Genomic DNA, 24,183 nt, shown 5'->3' with positions numbered 1-24,183 from the left:
GGGAGATTGGACGATGACTCCCAGCTCTCTACATACACTCAGTGGCCACTTTATTAGGTACACTGTATGCTAATGCAATTATCTAATCAGCCAATCATGTGACAACAACTCAATGCATAAAAGCATGCAGGCATGGTCAAGAGGTTCAGTTGTTGTTCAGACTGAGGAAGAGATGTGATCTAAGTGACTTTAACCATGGAATGATTTTTGGTGCCAGACAGGGTGGATTGAGGATCTCAGAAACTGCTGATCCCCTGGGATTTTCAGGCACAACAGTCTCTGGAGCTCACAGAGAGTGGTGTGAAAAACAAAAAAACATCCAGTGATGTCTTGTTAATGAGAGGTCTGAGGAGAATGACAAGACTGATTCAACCTGACAGGAAGGTGACAGTAACTCAGATAACCATGCTTTACAACAGCGGTGTGCAGAAGAGCGTCTCTGAACACACAACACGTCGAACCTTGAAGTGGACGGGCTACGGCAGCAGAAGACCACGAACATACTGTTCTAAGAAAGTGGTTTCACTGCTCTTGGTGTTGGGCTTGGGTCAGTCTGGATCAGTCATGGAGTCATAGGGTCAGGGAAAAGTACAGCACAGGAACAGGCCTTTCAGCCCATCTAGTGCATACTGAAACATTTAAACTGCCTGGACCCATCAGTCTGCTCCGAGACAGTAACCCTCCATACCCCTACCATCCATATACCTGCTCAAACTTCTCTTAAATGTTGACACTGAGCTTGCATGCACCACTTGTGCTGGCAGTTCATTCCACACACTCACCACCCTCTGAGTGAAGAAGTTTATGTTCCCCTTAAACTTCACCCCTTCACCCTTAACCCATGACCTCTGGCTGTAGTCCCACCCAACCTCTGTGGAAAAAGCCTGCTTACATTTACTTTATCTACACCCCTCATAATTCTGTGTAACTCTATATCAACTCCTGCCTCAAGCTTCTATGTTCTAAGGAATACAGTCCTAACCTATTCAATCTTTCCTTCAAATTCTAGCCCTCCAGACCTAGCAACATACTTGTAAATTTTCTCTGCAATCTTCTAACCTTGTTTACATCTTTCCTGCACACAATACTCCAAATTAGGCCTCACCAACATCTTATAAAACTTCAACATTAACATCCCAATATTTGTACTCAATACATTGATTTATGAAGGGCAAAGTGCCAAAAGCTTTCTTTATGATCCTATCTAACTGTGACACCACTTTCAACAAATTATGTACCTTGTATTCCCAGATCCCATTGTTCTACTCCTTAGTGCCCTACTGTTCACCGTGTTAGACCTCCTCTTGTTGGTCCTACCGAAGTGCAAGCTATGATAGCCTTCCTCACTGTCTACTACACCCTCAATCTTGGTGTCCACTGCAAGTTTTGCTGATCTAGTTAACCACATTATCATACAGATCATTGATATAGAATGTAAACAATGAAAGGCTCAGCACCAATCCTTGTGGCACACCATGAGTCACAGACCTCCATTCAGAGAGGCAACCATCTACTACCACTCTCTGTTCTCTCCCATGAAGCCAATGTCTAATCTAATTTACCACCTCATCTTGAATGCCAAGCGACTGAACCTTCTTGACCGGCCTCCCATGTGGCTCCTCGTCAACTGCCTTACTAAAGTCCATTTAGATAACATATACTGCTTTGCCTTCATCTACTTTCCTGATAACTTCCTCAAAAAATTCTGTAAGATTGGTTAGGTATAACCTTACATGCACAAAGCCATGCTGACAATCCTTAATCAGTCCACGTTTATCTAAGTACTTATATATTCGACCCCTTAGAATGCCTTCCAATAACTTTCTATGATTGATGTCAGGCTCTTTAGCCTATAATTTCCTGGTTTTTGTTTGAGCCTTTTTTAAACAGCAGAACAACACTGGCTCCAATCCTCTGGAACTTCTCTTGTCAACAAGGATGTTTTTAATATCTCTACTAGGGGTCCAGCAATTTTTGCACTTGCCTCTGGTAGGGTCTGAGGGAATGCCTTGTCAGGCTCTGGGAATTTAACCACCCTGATTTACCTCAGGGTTGCAAACACCTCCCCCTCTTCTGTACAGAGTCCATGAAGTTGATGCCACTTTGCCTCACTTCTATACAGTTGCAATGAATGCATTTAAGATCTCCAAACGTGGATTACCACTCTGGTCTTCCAAAGGACTAATTTTGTCTCTTGCAATCCTTTTGCTTTAAACATACCTGTGAAATCCTGTAGGATTCTCCTTCACCTTGTCTGATAGAACAACCTCATGCCTTCTTTTAGCCCTCCTGATTTCTTTCTTTACTGTTCTCTTGCATTTCTTGTACTCCGTAAGCACTGCATTTGTTCCTAATTGCCTATACATGTTATACCCTAACCAGGGCCTCAATATCTCTTGAAAACCAAGGTTTCCTAAACTTGTTATCTTTACCTTTATTCTGATAGGTACATATAAGCTTTGTACTCTCAAAATTTTGTTTTTGAAGGCCTTCCATGTTCCATAAGACCATAAGATATAGGAGCAGAATTAGGCCATCAGGTCTGCTCCACCATTTCACCATGGCCGATCCAATTTCCCTCTCAGCCCCAATCTCCTGCCTTCTCCCTGTGTCCCTTCATGCCCTGACTGATCCAGAGTCTATTGACCTCTGCCTTCAGTATACATGAAGGCTTGGCCTCCAAGTACACCTTTGTCAGAAAGCTGCCCGTCCCAATCCATGCTTGCCAGATCCTTTCAGATACCGTCAAAATTGGCCTTTCTCCAATTTAGAATCTCAACCGCAGACCAAACCTATTGTTTTGCATATTTACATTGAAACTAATTGCATTGTGGTCAATGGATGCAAAGAGTTCCTCAACACAAACTTCTGTCACCTGCCCTGTTTCATTCCCTGATCATTTATGGTCAGTTTAGGTCAGTTGTGGTTAGCATGGGTAGTTGTGATCAGCCAGAGTCAGTTTGGGCCAGACATGGTCAGCTTGGATCAGCAGGTGTTAGTTTGTATAAGTTTTGATATGTTATGGTCAGTTTGGGTCAGTCATGGTTAGTTCGGGTCAGTCGTGGTCAGTTCGGGTCAGTCTGGATTAGTCGTGGTCAGTTTGGGTCAATGATGGTCAGTCTAGGTCAATTTGGGTTAGTCGTGGTCAGTTTGGGCCAGTCCTGGTCAGTTTGGGCCAGTCCTGGTCAGTTTGGGCCAGTCCTGGTCAGTTTGGGCCAGTCCTGGTCAGTTTGGGCCAGTCCTGGTCAGTTTGGGTCAGTCGTGGTCAGTTCAGGTCAGTTAGGATCAGTCATAGTCAGTTTGGATTAGTTTGGGTCAGTTGTGGTCAGTATGGGTCAGTCATGGTCAGTTTGGGTCAGTCATGGTTAGTTGGGTTAGTTTGGATCGGTAAGTTGTGGTCGGTTTGGATAAGTCGTAAGCTGTGGTCAGTTTGGATCAGTTGGGTCAGTTTGGATGAGTCGTGGTCAGTTTTAATTTCATACATGAATTGATCACTAAGAGACAGAGACCTTAGGAAGATCAGTGTCTGGGCAGCTGGAGGCATACTAGTGATAGTTGATACCAAAGATCAAAGAGCGAAGTTGGTGAGTCCAGGAAGTCAAGGCTCAATGGCTGAAGCATGGCCTCTCCAAGTCCACGAGTCCATTGGAGGCAGGAGGCAGCCTAACCTGGTGTGTGTGTGTGTGTGTGTGTGTGTGTGTGTGTATGTGTGTGTGTGTGTGTGTGTGTGTGTGTGTGTGTGTGTGTGTGTGTGTGTATGTGTGTGTGTGTGAGAGAGAGAGAGAAAGAAGAAAAGGAAAAGAAGGTGGGAGGACTGTGTGTAAGTATATGTATTACAGTGGGGTAAAGGGAATTACAGAGGCATGAGAGAAGAGCTGGCCAAGGTTGTTTGGAAGAGAACACTAGCAGGGATGACAGCAGAATGGCTGGAGTTTCTGGTGTCAGTTTGGAAGACGCAGGATAGATATATCCCAAACATGAAGAAGAATTCGAAAAGAAGTATGAAGCAACCATCAAAGACAGCATAAAGGAAAAAGAGAGGGCATATAATAGAGTAAAAATTAGTGGGAAGGTAGAGGATTGAGAAGCTTTTAAAAACCAACAGAAGGCAACTAAAAAGCCTTAAAGAGAGATAAGATGAAATATGAAGATAAGCCAGCCAATAATATAAAAGAGGATACAAAAAGAATTTTTTCAGATATACAAGGAGTAAAAGAGAGATGAGAGTGGATATTGGACTGCTGGAGAGGTAGTAATTAGGGACAAAGAAATAGTGAGCAAACTTAACAAGTGTTTTGTGTCAGTCTTCAATGTGGAAGACACTAACAGGGTGCCAGAAATGCAAGAGTGACGGGCAGAAGTCGGTGTTGTTGCTGTTACTAAGGAGATCATGCTTGGGAAGCTGAAAAGTCTAAAGGTAGATAAGTCACCTGGACCATATGATGTACACCTCAGGGTTCTGAAAGTTACCTAAAGAGATTGTGAAGGCATTAGTAATGGTCCTTCAAGAATCACTAGATTCTAGAATGTTTCTGGAAGACTGGGAATTTGCAAATGTCACTCCAATCTTCAAGAAGGAAAGAAATTATAGGGTAGTTTGCCTGACTTCAGTTGTTGGGAAGATGTTGAAGTCTAATATTGAAGATGTGGTTTCGGGGTAATTGGAGGCATATAACAAAATAGGCCAAAGTCAGCATGGAAATCAGGGGATATCTTGCCTGACAAATCTGTTGTAATACTTTGAGAAAGTTACAAGCAGGATAGACAAAGGAGAATCAGTGGATATTGTGTACTTGGATTTTCAGAAGGCCTTTGACAAGGTGTCTGTCGATCATGAGACTGCTTAATAAGATAAGAGCCCAGGGTATTACAGGAAAGCTACAGGAGAGAAGATTGCCAAATTGGCAGGAGGCAAAGTGTGGGAATAAAGGGGGCCTATTCTGGTTGGCTACTGATAATTAGTGGTGTTTGGACTGCTTATTTTCAGCTTGTATGTCAATGATTTGGATGATGGAGTTGATGGCTTTATGGCCAAATTTACAGATGATACAAAAATATGTGGAGGGGCAAGTAGTGTTGAGGAAGCAGAGTGTCTGCGGAAGGACTGGGACAGATTGGGAAAATGGGAAAAGATGTGGAAGATGGAATATAGTGTAGGGAAATACATGGTCATGCACTTTGGTAGAAGGAAAAAAAGGTGTGAACTATTTTCTAAAGGGGGAGAAAATTCAAAAATCAGAGGTGAAGAGGGACTTGTAAGTCCTCGTGCAGGATTCCCTGAAGGTTAATTTGCAGGTTAAGTCAGAGGTAAGGGATGCAAATGCAACATTAACCTTCATTTTAAGAATACTAGAATACAAACACAAGGAGATAATGCAGAGGCTTTATAAGGCATTGGCCAGACTGCACTTGGGAGTACTGTGAGCAGTATTAGGCCACTTATCTAAGATAAAATGTGCTGGCACTGGGGAGGGTCCAGAGGAGGTCCATAAGAATTATCCCAGGAATGAAAAAGTAAACATACAAGGAGAGTTTGGTGGCTCTGGGCCGGTATTTGCTGGAGTTCGGAAGAATGAGGAGGAATGTCATTGAAACCTAGCGAAAATTGAAAGGCCTAGATAAAGAATTGAATTGAATTGACTTTATTTCTCACATCCTTCATACATGAGTAGTAAAAATCTTTACGTTACATCTCCGTCTAAATGTGCAATGTGCAATCATAGTAATTTATAATAAATAGAACAGTCAATGTAATATAGAATACACTCAAATCAGCGTGAGTTCATCAGTCTGATGGCCTGGTGGAAGAAGCTGTCCTGGAGCCTGTTGGTCCTGGCTTTTGTGCTGTGGCACCATTTCCCAGATGGTAGCAGCTGGAATAGATTGTGGTTGGGATGGCTTGGGTCCCCAATGATCCTACAGGTCCTTTTTACACACCCGACCTTTAAATGTGCTGAATCACGGTAAGTTCTAGGCAGTGATGCAGCCAGTCAGGATGTTCTCAATTGTGCCCCTGTAGAAAGTTCTTAGGATTTGGGGGCCCATAGCAAATTTCCTCAACTGTCTGAGGGGAACGAGGCACTGTTGTGCCTTTTTCACCCCACAGCTGGTGTGTACAGACCACCTGAGGTCCTTAGTGATGTGTTGTGGATTACAGGAGGAATGGAGATGGGTTAACCCTATTGACATCAATGGATCTGGGTTTGAGAGGGTAAACAGCTTTAAGTTCCTTGGCAGTGGATATGGAGAGGATTTTTCCCATAGTGAGGGAGTCTAGAACCAGAGGTCACAGCCTCAAAATAGAGGAACATCCATTTAGAACAAAGATGAGGAAAAATGTATTTAGCCAGAGGGTGGAAAATCTGTGAAATTCATTGCCACAGATGGCTGTGCAGGCCATGTCACTGGGTATATTTAAAGTGGAGTTTGATAGTTCTTGAATAAATAGGGTGTCAAAGGTTATGGGGTGAAGGCAGGATAATGGGGTTGTGGAGGAGAATAAATTAGCCATAGTGAAATGCAGAGCAGACTTGATGGGCCAAATGGCTTATTTCTGCTCCTATGTCTTATGATCTTATGATGTGAATGAAACTAATAATTTCCAAGGTGAAAGTTCTACCATTTGCTGGCATTCTATCTACTGCTGACGTTCTACCTGTTGTTGAGAGCCCTGAAGAAAGTACTGAATTGGAATTAAGTTCTCACCAGTGGAGTAGCCATGTTCCTGGAGCCAGTGGAGACGTTGTGGAGATCCCCTCTGCGACTGTCAGGGCCAAGGCTCACTGGGGTCGGTGACCTTGGCGTCATGTTCCTGTTGAGGTCACTGGGAGAGCCCAGCATCCCCGATGGGATGTGGGTGTTCAGGTAACCAGCACCTGGTACAACAAATTTCTGACGGTGACTAAACAGGAAACAAATATTGCCCACACATTCACAGCTGATACCTGTTAAAATTTCAGGGGAATGGTCAAAGTTTCCCCAGCTGGAGGTGTCCAACAGAGGATAGCCATAGGAAGCAGGTAATCTTACAGGAGAGGTCATCAGGGCAGGAGGAGAGGACATTGGGGAGGAAGACTTGAGATTATTGGGGGGTAGGGGAGCAGGAGAGAAGATGAATTGGACAGGAGCTGAGACTTTAGAAACTTGTACATCATAGACAGAAAAGGAGGTGGAAACCTCCCAAGTCTTCATCCGCTCGAAGCCCAATGCCAAATTCCTCCCTCCAATCTGTGGCATTACATTCATATCTCCATCATCAATTACACTGACCTATTTCTCTGTCATAACCTGACAAATAATGTTTTTAGCTTAGAGAGATTAGGAGTCAGGTATGGTGTGAAACTCCTTTAACCCCGCTTTGGTTTGTTTTAACCTTAAACCCACATCTGATATTTGCATGGTCACTTTGAATTCAGCCGCACTCACTGTCTGGCTATGGCTGGTGTATAATGTGGATGGAAGTGAATGTTGAACATGTTCATTCACTAATATCCATGTTATATCTGCCCACACACTCAACTTGTCTAAATCAACTGGCCTGAAACATCAAAAGTTTCTGCCTCCATGGATGTAGTTGTACCTGCCCAGTGTTTCAGGATGCACTTTAGCAAAGCAGGCATAAAATAGGGGGTGGCTTGGTAGTGTGGTGTTTAGCATAATGCTTTACAACACCAGTGACCTGCGTTCAATTCCTACCATGGACTGTAAAGAGCTTCTATCTTCCTCCCATGACTGCAAGGGTTTCCTCCGGGTGCTCTGGTTTCCTCCCACAGTCCAAAGACGAATGGGTTAGAGTTTAATTGGTCACATGTATGTAATTGGTGGCACAGGCTGGTGCTGTGCTGTATCCCCAAATACCAAGAATGGGGAAGAAATGGTAATCGAAGGGACTTTGACCATGGTGCCAGCTCAACACCTGTGATTTGAGTATCTCAGAAACTGCTGGTCTCCTGGCATTGTTGTGCACAACAGTCTCTCTACAGTTTACAGAGAATAGTGTGACAAACAAAATATGCATCCAGTGGGTGGCAGTTCTGTGGATGAAAACACCTTGTTAATTAGAGCGGTCTGAGAAGATCGGCCAGAGTTGTTCAGGCTGACAGGAAGGTGACAGTAACTCAAAGAACCACACGTGACAACAGCAGTGTGCAGAAGAGTATCACGTTGAACCCTGAAGTAGTTGGACTACAGCAGCAGAAGACCATGACCATACACTCAATGGCCACTCCATTATATACAGGAGGTACAGGAGTGACTGTATAGGTTTGAGTTTGCAGAATGTGTTTGTTTTTGTAAATCAAAGTACTGGTAAAGGCAAGAGAGTGAGAGAAAGCTGGGAAGGAACATAATGCAGTTCTGTGGGCAAAAATGTCTTGTTGATGAGAGAGATCAGAGGAAAATGGCCATACTGGTTCCAGCTAACAGAAAGGTGACAGTAACACAAATAACCACACACTGTGCAGAAGAGCATGTGTGAATACACAACGTGTTGAACCTTGAAGTGGATGAACTACAGCAGCAGAAGACCATGACTACTTTTCTAGGTACAAGATTGCTTTTATATTTATATTTATTGTGTTGTTTTGTCTTTTTATTGTTGATGCTCATTGTGATTTTTTTTCTGCTGCATTGGATCCAGAGTAACAATTATTTTGTTCTCTGTCACACTTGGATACTGAAGAATGACATTAAACAATCTTGAATCTTGAATTTAAAGTCCCACCTGTGTAACTGGGGAATTTAAATTCCAGCAATTACATTTGGAGTTGAACGAAAACTTCCTCAGGAGGCTAAAAAAACTTGGTGGATCCTCTCTGATCGTCAGCAAATACTATGCAAGCATCCCCTATCTGGATGCATCACGGCTTAGTATTGCAATTGCTCTACACGGGACTGTGAGAGATTGCAGAGGAATGGACAACACACACAAAATGCCAGAGGAACTCAGCAGGTCAGGCAGCATCCATGGACAGGAGCAAACAGTCGATATTTCGGGGTGAGACATTTTACCAGGATCTTCATCAGTCCTCATGAAGGTCCTCAGCCCAAAACATCGACTGTTTATTCCTCTCCATAGCTGCTGCCTGACCTGCTGAGTTCCTCTAGAATTTTGTGCATGTTGCTCTGGATTTCCAGCATCTGCAGAATCTTCTGTGCAGAGGGTCGTGGACACAGCTCAGCACGTCAGAAAAACTAATTCCCCCTCTCTGCCTCAGTAAAGCTGCCAGCATAACCAAAGACCCAGCTACCCTGGGCATTTTCCCCTCTCTCACTGACAACCCAATGAGAGTTGGACATCTAGCCTCATTTGTGACACCCCACATCCTGTAAACAAAAAACGCACCATCAGTGGTCCTGAGAGCATCAGTCAGAATTGTGGGGATTTGGCACTTGATAAAGCATTAGTGGGTAATGCTGCTTCCACTGCTAACCCCATCAAGGAACAGTGCAATACATGACGTGTTACAGTTTGCACAAAGCCACTTCCTGTAGACACTTGGGCCCACACAACACACCTCACCAGTCATAATATTACTGTGCACTTCCATCTAGGAATGGAAAATGCTCATGACACACAAGTAAGCCTTTAGAAAATGTTGGCCTTTACTGGCCCAGTTCATCATGCAAACTCATCACCCTACATTATCATTTGCTGATTTTGTGGGCAATGGGTTTGGCTGGTTTGTTTTTTTTTAGGGCGTCACAGTAGTGTAGCCATTAGTGTGATGTTATTACAGCTTTTGGGGTGTCAGAGTCTGGAGTTCAATCCCGGCACAATTCTGTCAGGAGTCCTTCCCGTGGAATGCGTGGGTTTTCTCCGGCTGCTGCGGTTTCCTCCCACACTCCAAGACGTACCGGGTAGATTAATTGACCTGTGATTGTAAATTGCCTCGTGATTAGGTTAGAGTTAAATTGGGGTTGTCGGAGGTTGCTGGGCAGCATAGCTCAAAGGACCAAAAAGGCACTTCCCATGCTGTGTTGTTAAAGTAAAATAAATAAATGTAGTTATACACGGCTTCTAACATCCACGTCCTGTCAATGACAGTGACAGAAGGGTCATGGTCTTGAGATTTCTCCCCCAAAACACTCCTCTCACTTTCACCTACAGAGTCAAGAACAAGCTTCAGGAGTTTATTTCATTTTCCCAAAAGAGAATGTTCACAGCCATGGCTCTGCATACTGTGACAAGTAGCAACCACAGCAGCAACAGCAAACTCACACCACAGACAGTCAAAAGGGTGGGATAGGTGATGTGAAATAACTTGATGGGGTGGATGGATGGGTGAGGCTCCAAACAGCAGAGAAATCCTCTGCTACCCTCTCCATGTATGTGATGGGTTCTCCTCATATCTGTAAAATGCAGCCAATGTAACTGTACATGCATTGCAAGTAAACATGCATGCAAATGTGATTTTGGAAAACTAATGCAAGATATACTCAGTGACCACTTTATTAATTATAACTGTCTACCTACTCGTTAATGCAAATATCTAATCAGCCAATCATGTGGCAGTAACTCAATGCATAAAAGCATGTAGACGTGATCAAGAGGTTCAAACTAAACATCAAAAGAGGGGAGAAATGCAGTCTAAATGACTGACCATGGAATGATTTTTGGTGCCAGTTGGTGTAGATTGAGGATCTCAGAAACTGCTGATTCCCTGGGATTTTCACGCACAACAGTCTCCAGAGTTTAGAGAGAATGGTGTGAAAAACAAAAAAGCATCCAGTGGGTGGCAGTTCTGTGGGCAAAAGTGCCTCGTTAATCAGAGGTCAGTGGAAAATGGCCAGACTGGCTCAACCTGACAGGAAGGTGACAGGAACTCAAATAACCACACTTTACAACAATGGTGTGCACAAGAGCATCGTGTTGAACCTTGAAATGGATGGGCTACAGTTGCAGAAGACCATGAACAAAAACTCAATGGCCACGTTATTATGTACAGGAGGTACAGGAGTGACTACTAAGCATAGGTTTGAATACTCAGAATGTATTTTTTTGTAAATGCAAGTACTGGTAAAAGCAAGATAGAGGAAGCTGGGAAGGAAAATAAAGAGTTTCCATGGATATGTAGAAAGTTAAATGCAGGTGAGAGGAAAGGCGAGTCCCTTAAAGACAGAGAAGGGAGAAATTATCCTTAGCTGTGTGTGAGGGGCTAAGAGTGCTCAGTGGGTCCCAGTACCTCGGGAATGCTGGGGTCTTGCTGTAGACTGCTGTCCGCACAGTCTGACATTAACACAGCTGCTTCACCCCTGGAGAACCACATGTCTATGTCTTTGGTTCTGTGGCTGTATCACTGTCAGGCACATGCCAGACACATGGTTCAGTGTTTCTCTGGATCTTCTACAGGATCTATCCACATTGTCATGACCACAGCCACTGAACCTAACCAGTCTTAGAACCATAGAACACTATAGCACAGAAAACAAGCCATTCGGCCCTTCTAGTCTGCGCCAAAACTTTATTCCGCTAGTCCCATTGACCTGCACCTAGTCCATAACCCTCCAGACCTCTCCCATCCATGTATCTATCCAATTTATTCTGAAAACTTAAGAGTGAGCCTGCATTTACCACATCAGATGGTAGCTCGTTCCACACTCCCACTACCCTCTGAGTGAAGAAGTTCCCCCTAATGTTCCCCCTAAACCTTTCCCCTTTCACCCTAAAGCCATGTCCTCACATATTTATCTCTCCTAATCTAAGTGGAAAGAGCCTACTCTGTCAATACCCCTCATAATTCTGTAAACTTCTATCAAATCCCCCCTCATTCTTCTACGCTCCAAGGAATAAAGTCCTAACCTATTCAATCTTTCCCTGCAACTCAACTCCTGAAGACCTGGCAACATCCTAGTCAATCTTCTCTGCACTCTTTTAATCTTACTGATATCCTTCCTATAGTTAGGTGACCAGAACTGCACACAATACTCCAGATTTGGCCTCACCAATGTCTTATATAACCTCACCATAACATTCCAAAATCTAATACTCAAAACTTTGATTTATGAATGCCAGGATGCCAAAAGCCTTCTTTACAACTATGTCTACCTGTGACACCACTCTCAGGGAATTATGTATCTGAACTCCCAGATCCCTTTGTTCCTCTGCACTCCTCAGTGCCCTACCATTTACTGTGTATGTCCTACCTTTATTTGTCCTTCCAAAATGCAACACCTCACAGTTGTCTGCATTAAATTCCATCTGCCATTTTCTGGCCCATTTTTCCAGTTGGTTCAGATCCCTCTGCAAGCTTTGAAAGCCTTCCTCGCTGTCCACAACACCTCCAATCTTAGTGTCATCAGCAAATTTGCTGTTCTAATTTACCACATTATCATCTAGATCATTGATATAGACAACAAACAACAATGGTCCCAGCACAGATCCCTGAGGCACACCACTAGTCATAGGCCTCCAGTCTGAGAAGCAATCATCCACTACCACTCTCTGTCATCTCCCACACAGCCAATTTCAAATCCAGTTTACAACCTCTCCATGGATACCTAGTGTCTGAACCTTCTGAACTAACCTCCCATGTGGGACCTTGCCAAAGGCCTTACTAAAGTCCATGTATACGACATCCACAGCCTTTCCTTCATCTACCTTCTTGGTAAACTCCTTGAAAACCTCTACAAGATTCAGTAAACATGATCTACCATGCACAAAGCCCTGCTGACTATCCTTAATCAGCCCTTGGCTGTCCAAATACTTGTATATCCGATCTCTCAGACCACCTTCCAATAATTTACCTACTATTGATGGCAGGCTTGCGGGCCTGTATTTAGCTGGTTTACTTTTGGAGCCTTTTTTAAACAACGGAACAACATGAGCAACCCTCCAATTCTCCGGCACCACACCTGTGGCTAAGGACATTTTAAATATTTCTGCCAGGGTCCCCATAATTTCTACACTAGTCTCTCTCAAGGTCCGAGGAAACATCATGTCAGGCCTGGGGGATTTATCTTTTATTTGCAGCAAGCACCTCCTCCTCTTTAATCTCTATATGTTCCGTGACACTGCTGCTTGTTTCCCTTCCTTCCATATATGCTATGCTAGTTTCCTGAGTAAATACTGATACAAAAAAACTGTTTAAGATATACCCCATCTCGTGAGGCTCCACAAATAGATGACCACACTAATCTTCTAGGGGACCAATTTTGTCCCTTACTATCCTTTTACTCTTAATATACTTGTAGAAAACCTTCGGGTTTACCTTCACATTATCTTCCAAAGCAACCTCATGTCTTCTTCTTGCCTTCTTGATTTCCTTCTTTAGTATTTTCTTACATTTTCTATACTCTTCAAGAACCTCATTTGTTCCTTGTTGCCTATACCTGCTATACACCTCTCTCTTTTTCTTAACCAGATCACCAATATCCTTTGAAAACCAAGGTTCCCTATGCCTGTTAAATTTGCCTTTAATCCTGGCAGGAACATGCAGACTCTGCACTCTCACAATTTCACCTTTGAAGACCTTCCACTTACTGAATGCATCCTTGCCGGAAAACAACTTTTCCCAATCCACTCTTCCTAGATCCTTTCTCATTTCCACAAAATTGGCCCTTCTCCAATTTAGAACCTCAACTTGAGGACCAGACCTATCCTTATCCATAATTAACTTGAAACTAATGACATTATGGTCACTGGACCCAAAATGTTCGCCTACACATATTTCTGTCATCTGACCTCTCTGGTTCCCTAACAGGAGATCAAGTATTGCATCCTCTCTTATAGGTACCTCTATATATTGATTTAGAAAAATTTCCTGAACACATTTGATAAACTCCAAGCCATCTAGCCTTTCACAGTGTAGGAGTTGCAGTCAATATGTGGAAAGTTAAAATCCCCTATTACAACTTTCTGTTTCTTACATTGGTCTGCTATCTCTCTGCAGATTTGTTCCTCCAATGCTCTCTGACTATTGGGTGGTCTATAATACAACACTGTTAGTGTGGTCACACCTTTCCCATTTCTCAGCTCCACCCATATGTCTTAAGTAGACAAGCCCTCAGGGCTGTCCTGTCTACACACAGCTATGATATTTTCCCTGACTAGTAATATCACTCCTCCCCCTTTCATCCCTCCCCTACTATCACATCTGAAACAATGGAACCCTGGAACATTAAGCTGCCAGCCCTTTTTTAACAAAAGTTCATTCACACACAAAATACATGAAATACAAAGATCAGGGATTTACAAGTCAGTAAGCAATTTCATAAGACCATAAGACATAGGAGTAGTAGGCCATTCGGCCCATTGAGTCTGCGGCGCCATTCAACCATGGGCTGATCCAATGCTTCCAGTCATCCCCACTCTCCTGCCTTCTCCTCCTACCCTTTGATGCCCTGGCTAATCAATAACCTATCTATCTCTGCCTTAAATACACCCAATGACTTGGCCTCCACAACCGATCATGGCAACAAATTCCATGGATTTTCCACCCTCTGACTAAAGTAATTTCTCCACATCTCAGTTCTAAATGGACGTCCTTCAATCCTGAAGTTGTGCCCTCTTGTCCTAGACTTCCCTACCATGGACAATAACTTTGCCTTATCTAATCTGTTCAGGCCTTTTAACATTTGGAATGTTTCTATGAGATTCCCCCCCCCCCCATTCTCCTGAACTCCAGGGAATACAGCCCAAGAGCTGCCAGACGTTCCTCATACAGTAACCCTTTCATTCATGGAATCATTCTTGTGAATCTTCTCTGAACCCTCTCCAATATCAGTATATCCTTTCCAAAATAAGGAGCCCAAAACTACACACAAGTGTGGTCTCATGAGTGCCTTATAGAGCCTCAACATCACATCCCTGCTCTTATATTCTATACCTCCAGAAGTGAATGCCAACATTGCATTCACCTTCTTCACAACTGACTCAACCTGGAGGTTAACCTTTAGAGTATCCTGCACAAGGACTCCCAAGTCCCTTTGCATCTCTGCATTCTGAATTTTCTCCTCATCTAAATAATAGTCTGCCTGTTTATTTCTTCCACCAAAGTGCATGACCATACACTTTCCAACATTGTATTAATTTGCCACTTCTTTGCCGATTCCCCTAAACTATCTAAGTCTCTCTGCAGGCTCTCTGTTTCCTCAACACTACCCGCTCCTCCACCTATCTTTGTATCATCAGCAAATTTAGCCACAAATCCATTAATCCCATAGGCCAAATCATTGACATACATTGTAAAAAGCAGTGTTCCCAACACCGACCCCTGTGGAACTCCACTAGTAACCAGCAGCCAGCCAGAATAGGATCCCTTTATTCCCACTCTCTGTTTTCTGCTGATCAGCCAATACTCCATGAATACTGCTGTCTATAAAATACTCAATTCCCTGGAGGGCAAGGCCACCATTCCCAGAAATTCCCCACTGTACCCATGGTGAAGGTGTGTTCCCTCTCCAAAGACGTATTGTATTCCTGGAAGAGGGGAAGACAGACAGCTCAGTCAGAGCCCTCGACTGCCCATTGACTGGACCCATGAATAGCCATCCTGCCCAGACCCAGGAGGAAGCTCACTACTAGATCCTCCGAGCGACCAGGCATGAGGCTGACCACAGGATCAGGGCTGTGAAGGATTCAGAACTTATTTCAGGTCAGTAGCTTTAAAGTTCAAAGCTCGAAATATGTTTATTATCAATGAGTGTATTTATCACCATATACTATGTTGGCATTCGTTTTCTTTCACATGTTCACAGGAAAATAAGGAAATATGGAACAATTTATGAAAAACTTCACATAAATACTGATAACCAATGTGCAAATTGGAGGTGCTACTTAAATTACGAGGGGCAGAACTTAAGGAACAATCTATTCTGCTTTTTCTTCTCTACACCCATGACTGTGTGGCTAGGCATAACTCAAATACCATCTATAAATTTGCTGACAATACAAAAGTTGGTAGAATTTTAGGTGGTGACAAGAGGGTGTACAAGAGCAAGATATACCAGCTGGTGGAGTGGTGTCACAGCAACAACCTGGCACTCAGCGTCGGTAAGACGAAAGAGCTGAATGTGAACTTTAGGAAGGGTAAGATGAGGGAACACAAATCAATCCTCGCAGAGGGATCAAAAGCGGAGAGGGAGCAATTTCAAGTTCCCGAATGTCAAGATTGCAAAGGATCTAACCTGGTCCCAAATATGTCAATGTAGCTGTAAAGAAGGCAAAACAGCAGCTTTGAAGAGATTTAGTTTGACAACTAAAACACTTGAAAATGTCTGTAAGTGTGCTGTGGAGAGCATTCTGACAGGTTACATCACTGTCTGGTATGGGGGGGGGGGGTTCTACTGCACAGGTTGGAAAGAAGCTACTGAAAGTTGTAAAATTAGTCAGGGTGGTCTCCGTAGTACGCAAGACATCTTCAAGGACCGGTGCCTCAGAAAGGACTCCCATCACCCAGGGCATGCCCTTTTCTCACTGTTACCATCGGGTAGGAGGTACAGAAGCCTGAAGCCACACACACAGTGATTCAGGAACAGCTTCTTCCCCTCTGCCATCCGATTCCTAAATAGACATTGAACCCAAGAACACTACCTCATTTTTATTTAAATATATATTATTTCTGTTTTTCAACTATTTTTAATCTATTCTATATACATATATACTTACTGTAGTTGATTTACTTATTCTTTTTCTGTTTATATTATCGTGTAATGCGTTGAACTGCTTCTGCTAAGTTAACAAATTTCACAACACATGCCAGTGATAATAAACTGGATTCTGATTCATATTGGAGGAAACTATAGGGAGGATGTCAGAGATAGGTTTTTACACGGAGACTGGTGGGTGTGTGGAACGCTCTGCTGGGGGTGCTGGTAGGGGCAAATACATTAGGGGCATTTAAGAGACTCTTAGGAAGTCACAAGAATGGAGGATTATGGAGAGTAGGAGGGAAGGGTTAGATTCATCTTCGAGTAGGTTAAAGATTGACACAACATCTTGGGCTGAAGGGTCTGTGGTGTGCTGTTGTACGTTTGATACAACCTTCTGGCGACATTTCTGCTATCTGAGTGGTTCAGAGACAGAGTCTGCGGTGAGGTTCCTGTGTGGGGCAGATGCCAGGTGTTGTTATGTGCAGGGGAGAGCCCAGGATGTGTGAGTGTGTGCACTGTGCTGGTGAGTTCTCCAGGTCAGGCAACAGATGGCCCTGTCACCCCACCCCAGCTCTTCACTGCCTGAACCTGGGGAGACGCTGAGAGCTGAGAAACCATAGGCAGGAAATCGGGCTCTTGCACTCAGGCAAAAGCGTGAACTTGATGTTAAGTTTCGTTCTGATGTAGTGGCCACTGTTACTGTAAACACTTCCACTGAGCAGAAACATCATGGGCACCTTCACACATCACACGCTGTCTTTCTCTCTCTCTCTCTCTCTCTCTCTCTCTCTCTCCAATTCTCTTTTCCTCCTCTCTCTCCCCCCACAATTCTCAGTCTCTATAATTCTCTCTCTCTCCAACATGTTTCCCTCTGTGAGTGCCTGCCCTGGTTGTCAGTGGACCCAAGGCCTTTACACTGCCACGTTGTCCTGGCATCTGACTGCCCCCTGCAGTTCCACACCACCCACCCAGTTCCAAAGTCACATTCAGGATAGGGAGAAAATTCACGGAGTGGTAGGGAGGAGTCAAGGAGGAAAGAAGGCTCCTGTGCTGGGTTCTGCTCCACAGCCTGACCACAATGCGAGACAGTCACAGCTGTGTACAGTGCTGGAGATCTCCAGTGGAAGCAACTTCCTCTCAGTGTCATCCCAGTCCACCTCTCACTTATAACAAGATCTCTTTTCCTTCTTCAAAACACCAATATTTAGAGGTTCCACTTTTCCAGTGTTGACCTCTCCAAGTGTTAGACCCCTTACCATCCGCACAACTCCCTGACAGGGGTCCTGTTCCGCCCTGACAGCCCCTGTTACCAAGGCTCCATTACAGTAGGCTGTCCCTTCCTGCACACAGTCCCACCTCTAGAAATCTCTCTCCCATTCCCTTTGGTTCTTTATCCATCTCTTTTTCATTTCCTGCCAACCTTTGTGTTAGAAATCCTGACAAGGTCTCATCCTGTTACATTGATTCTTTGTTCTCCTCCATAGATGCTGCCTGTGTTGTCAAAAATTCCTCCTCGTCTCCTCACTGGCATACTCATGTCAAAGATCCACCCATCAACTTTAGCTACTAACCTGTGTCCACGTTCTCAACCTCAGCAACCCCCACACACTTCCTGTACATTTCATTTATTTTAGAGATACAGTACGATAACAGGCCCTACCGGCCTTACACCCATGTGACCCCCCACTTAGACCCATAACCTGCCCAGTTACAGCCATGTGATCTGCTCAATTTCATCCATGTGGCTAACTAACCTAGTAACCTGTATGTGTTTGGATTCTGGGAGGAAATCGGAGCCTCCAGAGGAAACATCCACAATCAAAGCAGGAACATACAAATTCCTTACAGTTGGTGGTGCTTGGTAGTGGGTCACTGGTGCTGTCACACTGCTGTGCTTACAGTCAGCTGTGGGAACTGGGGGGGGAGGGGGAGGAGTGGAGAAGCGGGTGGAGGGGGGATGGGGAGGAAAGAAGAGAGAGGGGAGGGGGAGGGGAGGGGGGAGGAGAACAGGAAGGGGAGAGGGGGTTGAAGAGAAGGCTGGGGAGGAGTGAAGAGAGGGGTAGAGTGAGGTAGAGGGGTGCAGAGAGGGGGAAGGGGTTTGAAAAGGAAGGGGTTGGAAAGAGGGTGGAGGGGGAGAGAAGGAGAGAAATACCAGACTACAGGGTGAGAGACGGCTGAAGAGTTGAAAATGGTGGACAATGGTGGGTTGTTCTCACACTGAGGTACCTCAGCACAACCCCAGTGACAACTCATTTGTTCCTGCCCTATTCTCATGGGCCCAGAGTGAGTCATAAGGCAGCAGGAAACATATGAGCCTCATCTGTCAGAATTTGCCCCATAGTCAGGGCTGAGAGCGAACCACACCAGCTGCCGTTCTCCTCCCACACCTTCACCATTCTCAGTCAAGCATCAGCACCTTGCCTTTCAGCTGCCCCCTCAGGGCTGCCAGAATCAAGGGGTTAAATCAAACACTGGAAAGTGTGTCACACTCTCAGAGTTAATGGGTTCATTTATTCCTGCAGTGACTATGACAGGAAATGGTAGAAAGCATTGTACACTGGCCAGGATGACTCAACGGCAGATTTTAACCCATTCACACCCTTCCTCCCTCTCATCATAGTGAGTCTTCTTTCCCCATCCCAACTCATGCCGTGACCTTGCCCACACTTTAGAGAATCGGCCTGTGCTTGGTGAGCGGCTCACTACTCTCTGAGCCACACGCCATGAGCTCAAACCCCACATCGGAGATAGTTTCATGCAGAGCTGAGAATTCAGCTGTGGGATTACTTTAACCCATGGCTCATTCTCAGATGGACAGAAAAATGCCACAAGCAGCTGACACTCACACCACAGCAGGCAATCACACATTTCACTGGACAACATTAGCACAGAAAACTCTTTAATTAATATTTTCTTTGCAGTTTAACAATGGATTGTCTGCTGAAAAGAGCTGCAGCACAAAGCAGTATCATCTTGGATTTTGTTTCTATTTCCCTATGCTTAGTTGGCCTCTATGACTGACCGTTTCAGTTTTCCTTTCTTCCATCAATGCTTAATCAAACAATAATGAAGCAACGTTTTGTGCCTTTCCTGACTTCTGAAAGAACCTTGGATTAAAAACATCAGAATCCAACAGAATCTTGCATTTCCGAAACATCTAAGGAGAGCACGTGTACTGGAATTACAGCACTTTGCTGGAATTCCCTTGATGCTGGCCTGTGTTCCCATGGAGTTGAGCAAGGAACAGAAAAACTCATCTCAAAGTCTTAGCGATGGATTCAACACCTCCCTCTGCAACTGGATCCCTCTCTTCCTGACCAACAGACCGTAATCAGTACAGAAAGGCAGCAACACCTCTGCCACAATTATTCTAAGCCATTGGTGCGGCTCGAGATTGTGTTCACAGAGCCCTGTTCTGCTCCCTGTCCATTCATGACTGTGTGACTAGATTCCGCTCAAATTCCATCTACATGTTTGCAGATGATACCACCATAGTGGGCGTTACCTCAATCGGGGTACAGCAAGGGGATCAAGAACATGTCGGCATGACAACAACCTTTGACTCAATTTTTTTTTACCTTCACTCAATGTTTGTTATGTCTCCCCACTCGCTGGGAAAATGGAGTCTCCTCCTTCTCCCTTATTAGGGAGAGAGAGAACCTATGGGATGTCGAATACTGGGTGAAATACGAAGTCTTTGGGGTAACTGCAAGTCGGTGGCGGTGCCGATGCTTTTTTGCTGGTGGGGGGAGGGGGATTGTTGTTCGCTGCTGCTTACGTGCAGGAGGGAGGGGAGCTGGGGGGAACTTTAGGGTTCTAATGTTTGTCATTTATTCTTTAGGGCACTTCTCTGCTTTTGTGGATGGTTGCAAAGAAAAAGCATTTCAGTAAGTAGATTGTATACATTTCTCTGACATCAGATTCAACCTTTGAACTGAGGAGTTGGTCATTGACTGCAGAAAGTGGGGGGGGGGGGGTAGTGCTCATGCTCCTGTTTATACTAACAGTGCTGAGGGTGAGAGCTTCAAGGTCCTATCTGTGAACATCATCAATAGCCTGTCCTGATCCAACCATATCATACCCCAGAAAGCTCAGTAACGCCCTCACTTCCTCACGAGTAAAGTAGTTCAGCATGTACCTGGTCAACTCTTACCAATATTTATTGATGCACCATATCTATGTATTCAATCTGGACGCATAACAGCTTGGCATGCAACTGTTCTGCACATTGCCACCAGAAACTGCAGAGCTGTGGACACATCACAGCACAGCACATAACAGGAACCAGCCTCCACTCTATGTATTCTGTCTATACTTCTCGCTGCCTTGGTAAAGCAACCAACATAATCAAAGACCCATGCACCACCAGCATTCTCCCCGCTCCCGTCACGTAGAAGATACAAAAGCCTGAAAGCATGTACCACCATTCTTAAAGACAAATTTTGATAGTTTGTTCATTTCCGTAGATGCTGCTTGACCTGATGCATTCCAGCATTTTGTGCATGTTGCTCAAGATTTCCAGCATCTGCAGAATCTCATATGTCAAGCACAGCTTCTATCCCAACATGAACAAACAAGCTGGAGGAACTCAGCAGGTCGGGCAGCATCTGTGGAAATGAGTAGTCAACGTTTTGCCGAGACCCTTCGTCAGGACTGACAGCTTCTATCCTACTGTTATCAGACCCTTCAATGAACCGCTGTACAACAAGATGGACACTTGGCCTCACAATCTACCCTGTTATGATCGTGCACTTTATCATTTACCTTACTGCACTTTTTCAGTAGCTTTCACACTTTATTCTGCATTGTTACTGTTTTACCTTGTTCAAGCTCAAAGTGCTTGTGCAATAATGTGATCTGTGTAAATAGTATGTATGCAATCTTTCCACTGTTTTCTGGTCCATGTGTCAATAATAGACCAAATCCAAGTTGGAGCAGCTCTCCATCACTGAGATCAGGGAATCATGGGACGCTGGGCTGAAAGTAGCCCAGTACAGCAACAGGTCTCTCTTGTCTTACGTGGATGGCAATGACAGGCAGGGAACAAGAAGCCCATGCACTGGGGATTTTCAGTTCATTTTAAACTGTTTAAGTATTTAATTTTAGGGTTTTTAAACCAATTGATTGATATATATTACATTACTCTTAAGATTTTGAATGTTTATCATTTTTAAATTATGTATTGCAATGCACAGCTGCCACAAAACAACAAATTTCTCGACATATGCAAATGAAATTAAACCAGTTTCAAGTTCCTGGATGTCAAGATCTCTGAGGATCTAACCTGGTCCCAACATGTCGATGTAGTTATAAGGAAGCCAAGACAGCAACTATACTTCATTAGGAGTTTGAAGAGATTTGGCATGCCAACAAATACATTCAAAAACTTCTATAGTTGTACTGTGGAGAGCATTCTGACAGGCTACATCACTGTCTGTTATGGAGGGGCTACTGCACAGGACTGAAAGAAGCTGCAGAGGATTGTAAATCTAGTCAACTCCATCTTGGGTACTAGCCTACAAAGTACCCAGGACATCTTTAGGTAGCAGTGTCTCAGAAAGGCAGCATCCATTATTAAGGATCTCCAGCACCCAGGGCATGCCCTTTTCTCACTGTTACCATCAGGTAGGAGGTACAGAAGCCTGGAGGCACACACTCAGTGATTCAGGAACAGCTTCTTCCCCTCTGCCATCCAATTCCTAAATGGACATTGAATCCTTGGAAACTACCTCATTAAAAAAAAAATACAGTATTTCTGTATTTTGCACTTTAAAAAAAATCTATCTGATATACGTATACTGTAAATGATTTTCTGGTTTATTATTATTTTTTCATCTATTATTTTTTTCTCTTCTATATTATGTATCGCATTGAACTGCTGCTAAGTTAACAAAACTCACGTCACATGCCGGTGATAATAAACCTGATTCTGATTCTGACCTGATTCTGTCAGAAACATTCACATGATGTAACATGTTTGCTCACAGTTAAGCTCACAGTGCAGTCCAGGAGTGGGACTCATACTGAGAAACTAACCACTGTTCCTTTTAAGGTGCACAGATGCACAGTAACCAGAATGCTACCACACACATAGCCTTTGTTGCTGCACAGCTAGAATTTTATTTTACATAATGTTAATATAATTTTGAAATTGTGCTAATATAATTTTGAAATCTATGTTATGTTGTGAAGAACCCTGTAATTATGTTAATGTATATAATCCATAAATTTTCTAAACAAAAAACATACCACAACCTTTACTTTGAAACATTTTAGAGTTTAAACATATTTACATTGTCAGTATTTCAAGCTACAACAACGTTACAAATTGTAACAATAAACACAGAATGGAAGCTGGTAGCTGATTGTTAGTAAACCGCTGGCTACTGAACATCGATGCCATCTAGTCAAAACATTTTATTTTTGCCCTTGTGCCTGTCAGTTGTTTTGACCGCCTGTCATTATTTATTTGTGTTGTGAGTTGTGGTTTGTATTTCTTTGATGTGCATATACAAAAAAACATTTAAAGTGCCATGCAGTTTCCAGGCTGTGTTAAAAAGTTCCTGCTCAGAGCAATAGTTAGTCTGTACGACTACATAAAAAAAGTTAGAAGGAATGTTGAAACTGACCCTATGAAAACGATCACTAAGCCTGGCCCAGGACAGGGACGCGGATTGTGCTAGGCAGGGACTAACCAACCACAAGCTGTGGTCAGCAGGTAACTGCAGTGATTATTGAACAGGGCAGTAAACTGCTGGAGCACTGATCAATGACCAAGGACTAGTTGCAGCCAGCTGGAATTACTTATCGTCAGCCAACAATTCTTTTTATTTCGATTTATTTATTTATTTTGATTTACTTTGATCCCTCCAAACGCTGAGGATGGAAGAGCAAAGGGTAAAGAAAGGCTGCTGGACTGCCCGGCTCAGGAACCTAACTACGGATGGATACTGATGACTTGTCACTGAAGAACAGTGGTCTGGGCCACGAATCCCTGCATACATTAACTATGCCTATTGCGCCTACATGTGTGTAGCTGATAAGTGTGCATATGTGTGGTTTGTAGTAGGGGGCTTGTGCCTGGAGTGTGAGCACAGTTCACAGAGACCCACTAACAATGCAGTAACTACTAATGCTGAAAATTATTTTTAAACCATTGTTGGAATCTGGAACCCAGAGATTTCCAGCTCCAGAGAACAACAGGAACATATCAGTAGACACCTTTACAAATACGATCAGGCGGAGGCCACTCACCAGTACCAGCAGTTAGTAATATCATGGCTGCTTTGAACACAACTTCCTCTCCACATCCATGTGAACTTCCACCCACTTGTCAGTGAAATATCTACTGGTCTTGCCTATGGGTGTGTGTGCATGTGTCCGTGAATGTGTGTGTAAATATTTCAACATGCCAGGCTCAGGATTCCTTGTGAGAAAAATTTGCACGTTCTCTGCCTGATGTGGGCGACCCTTTGTTTGTAAACATTGGCCCCTCGTTCTACCTGATCCCACATGAAACAATCTGTCCACATCCTTCCTACTGTGCCCCCTCAGTGTTGCTTATATTTCAATCGTTCTCTTTATTTGTACAAG

At 43.8% G+C, this 24,183-nt stretch overlaps 1 protein-coding gene across 2 annotated transcripts in view; it reads right to left on the bottom strand.

Moving 5' to 3' along the window:
• mef2b (myocyte enhancer factor 2b) overlaps window positions 1-24,183 on the bottom strand; it is a 122,691-nt gene that overhangs the window by 7,458 nt on the left and 91,050 nt on the right. For both annotated transcript variants that reach the window (XM_059990955.1, XM_059990957.1), the window contains one exon: window positions 6,706-6,875. In XM_059990955.1, the coding sequence (XP_059846938.1) occupies window positions 6,706-6,875 (170 nt within the window). The remainder of the gene's footprint in view (window positions 1-6,705; window positions 6,876-24,183) is intronic.

Source organism: Hypanus sabinus, chromosome 16 (assembly GCF_030144855.1).
Source record: "Hypanus sabinus isolate sHypSab1 chromosome 16, sHypSab1.hap1, whole genome shotgun sequence".
In the NCBI taxonomy this organism is placed as follows: Eukaryota; Metazoa; Chordata; class Chondrichthyes; order Myliobatiformes; family Dasyatidae; genus Hypanus; species Hypanus sabinus.
This window is presented reverse-complemented; position numbering and strand designations above follow the sequence as displayed.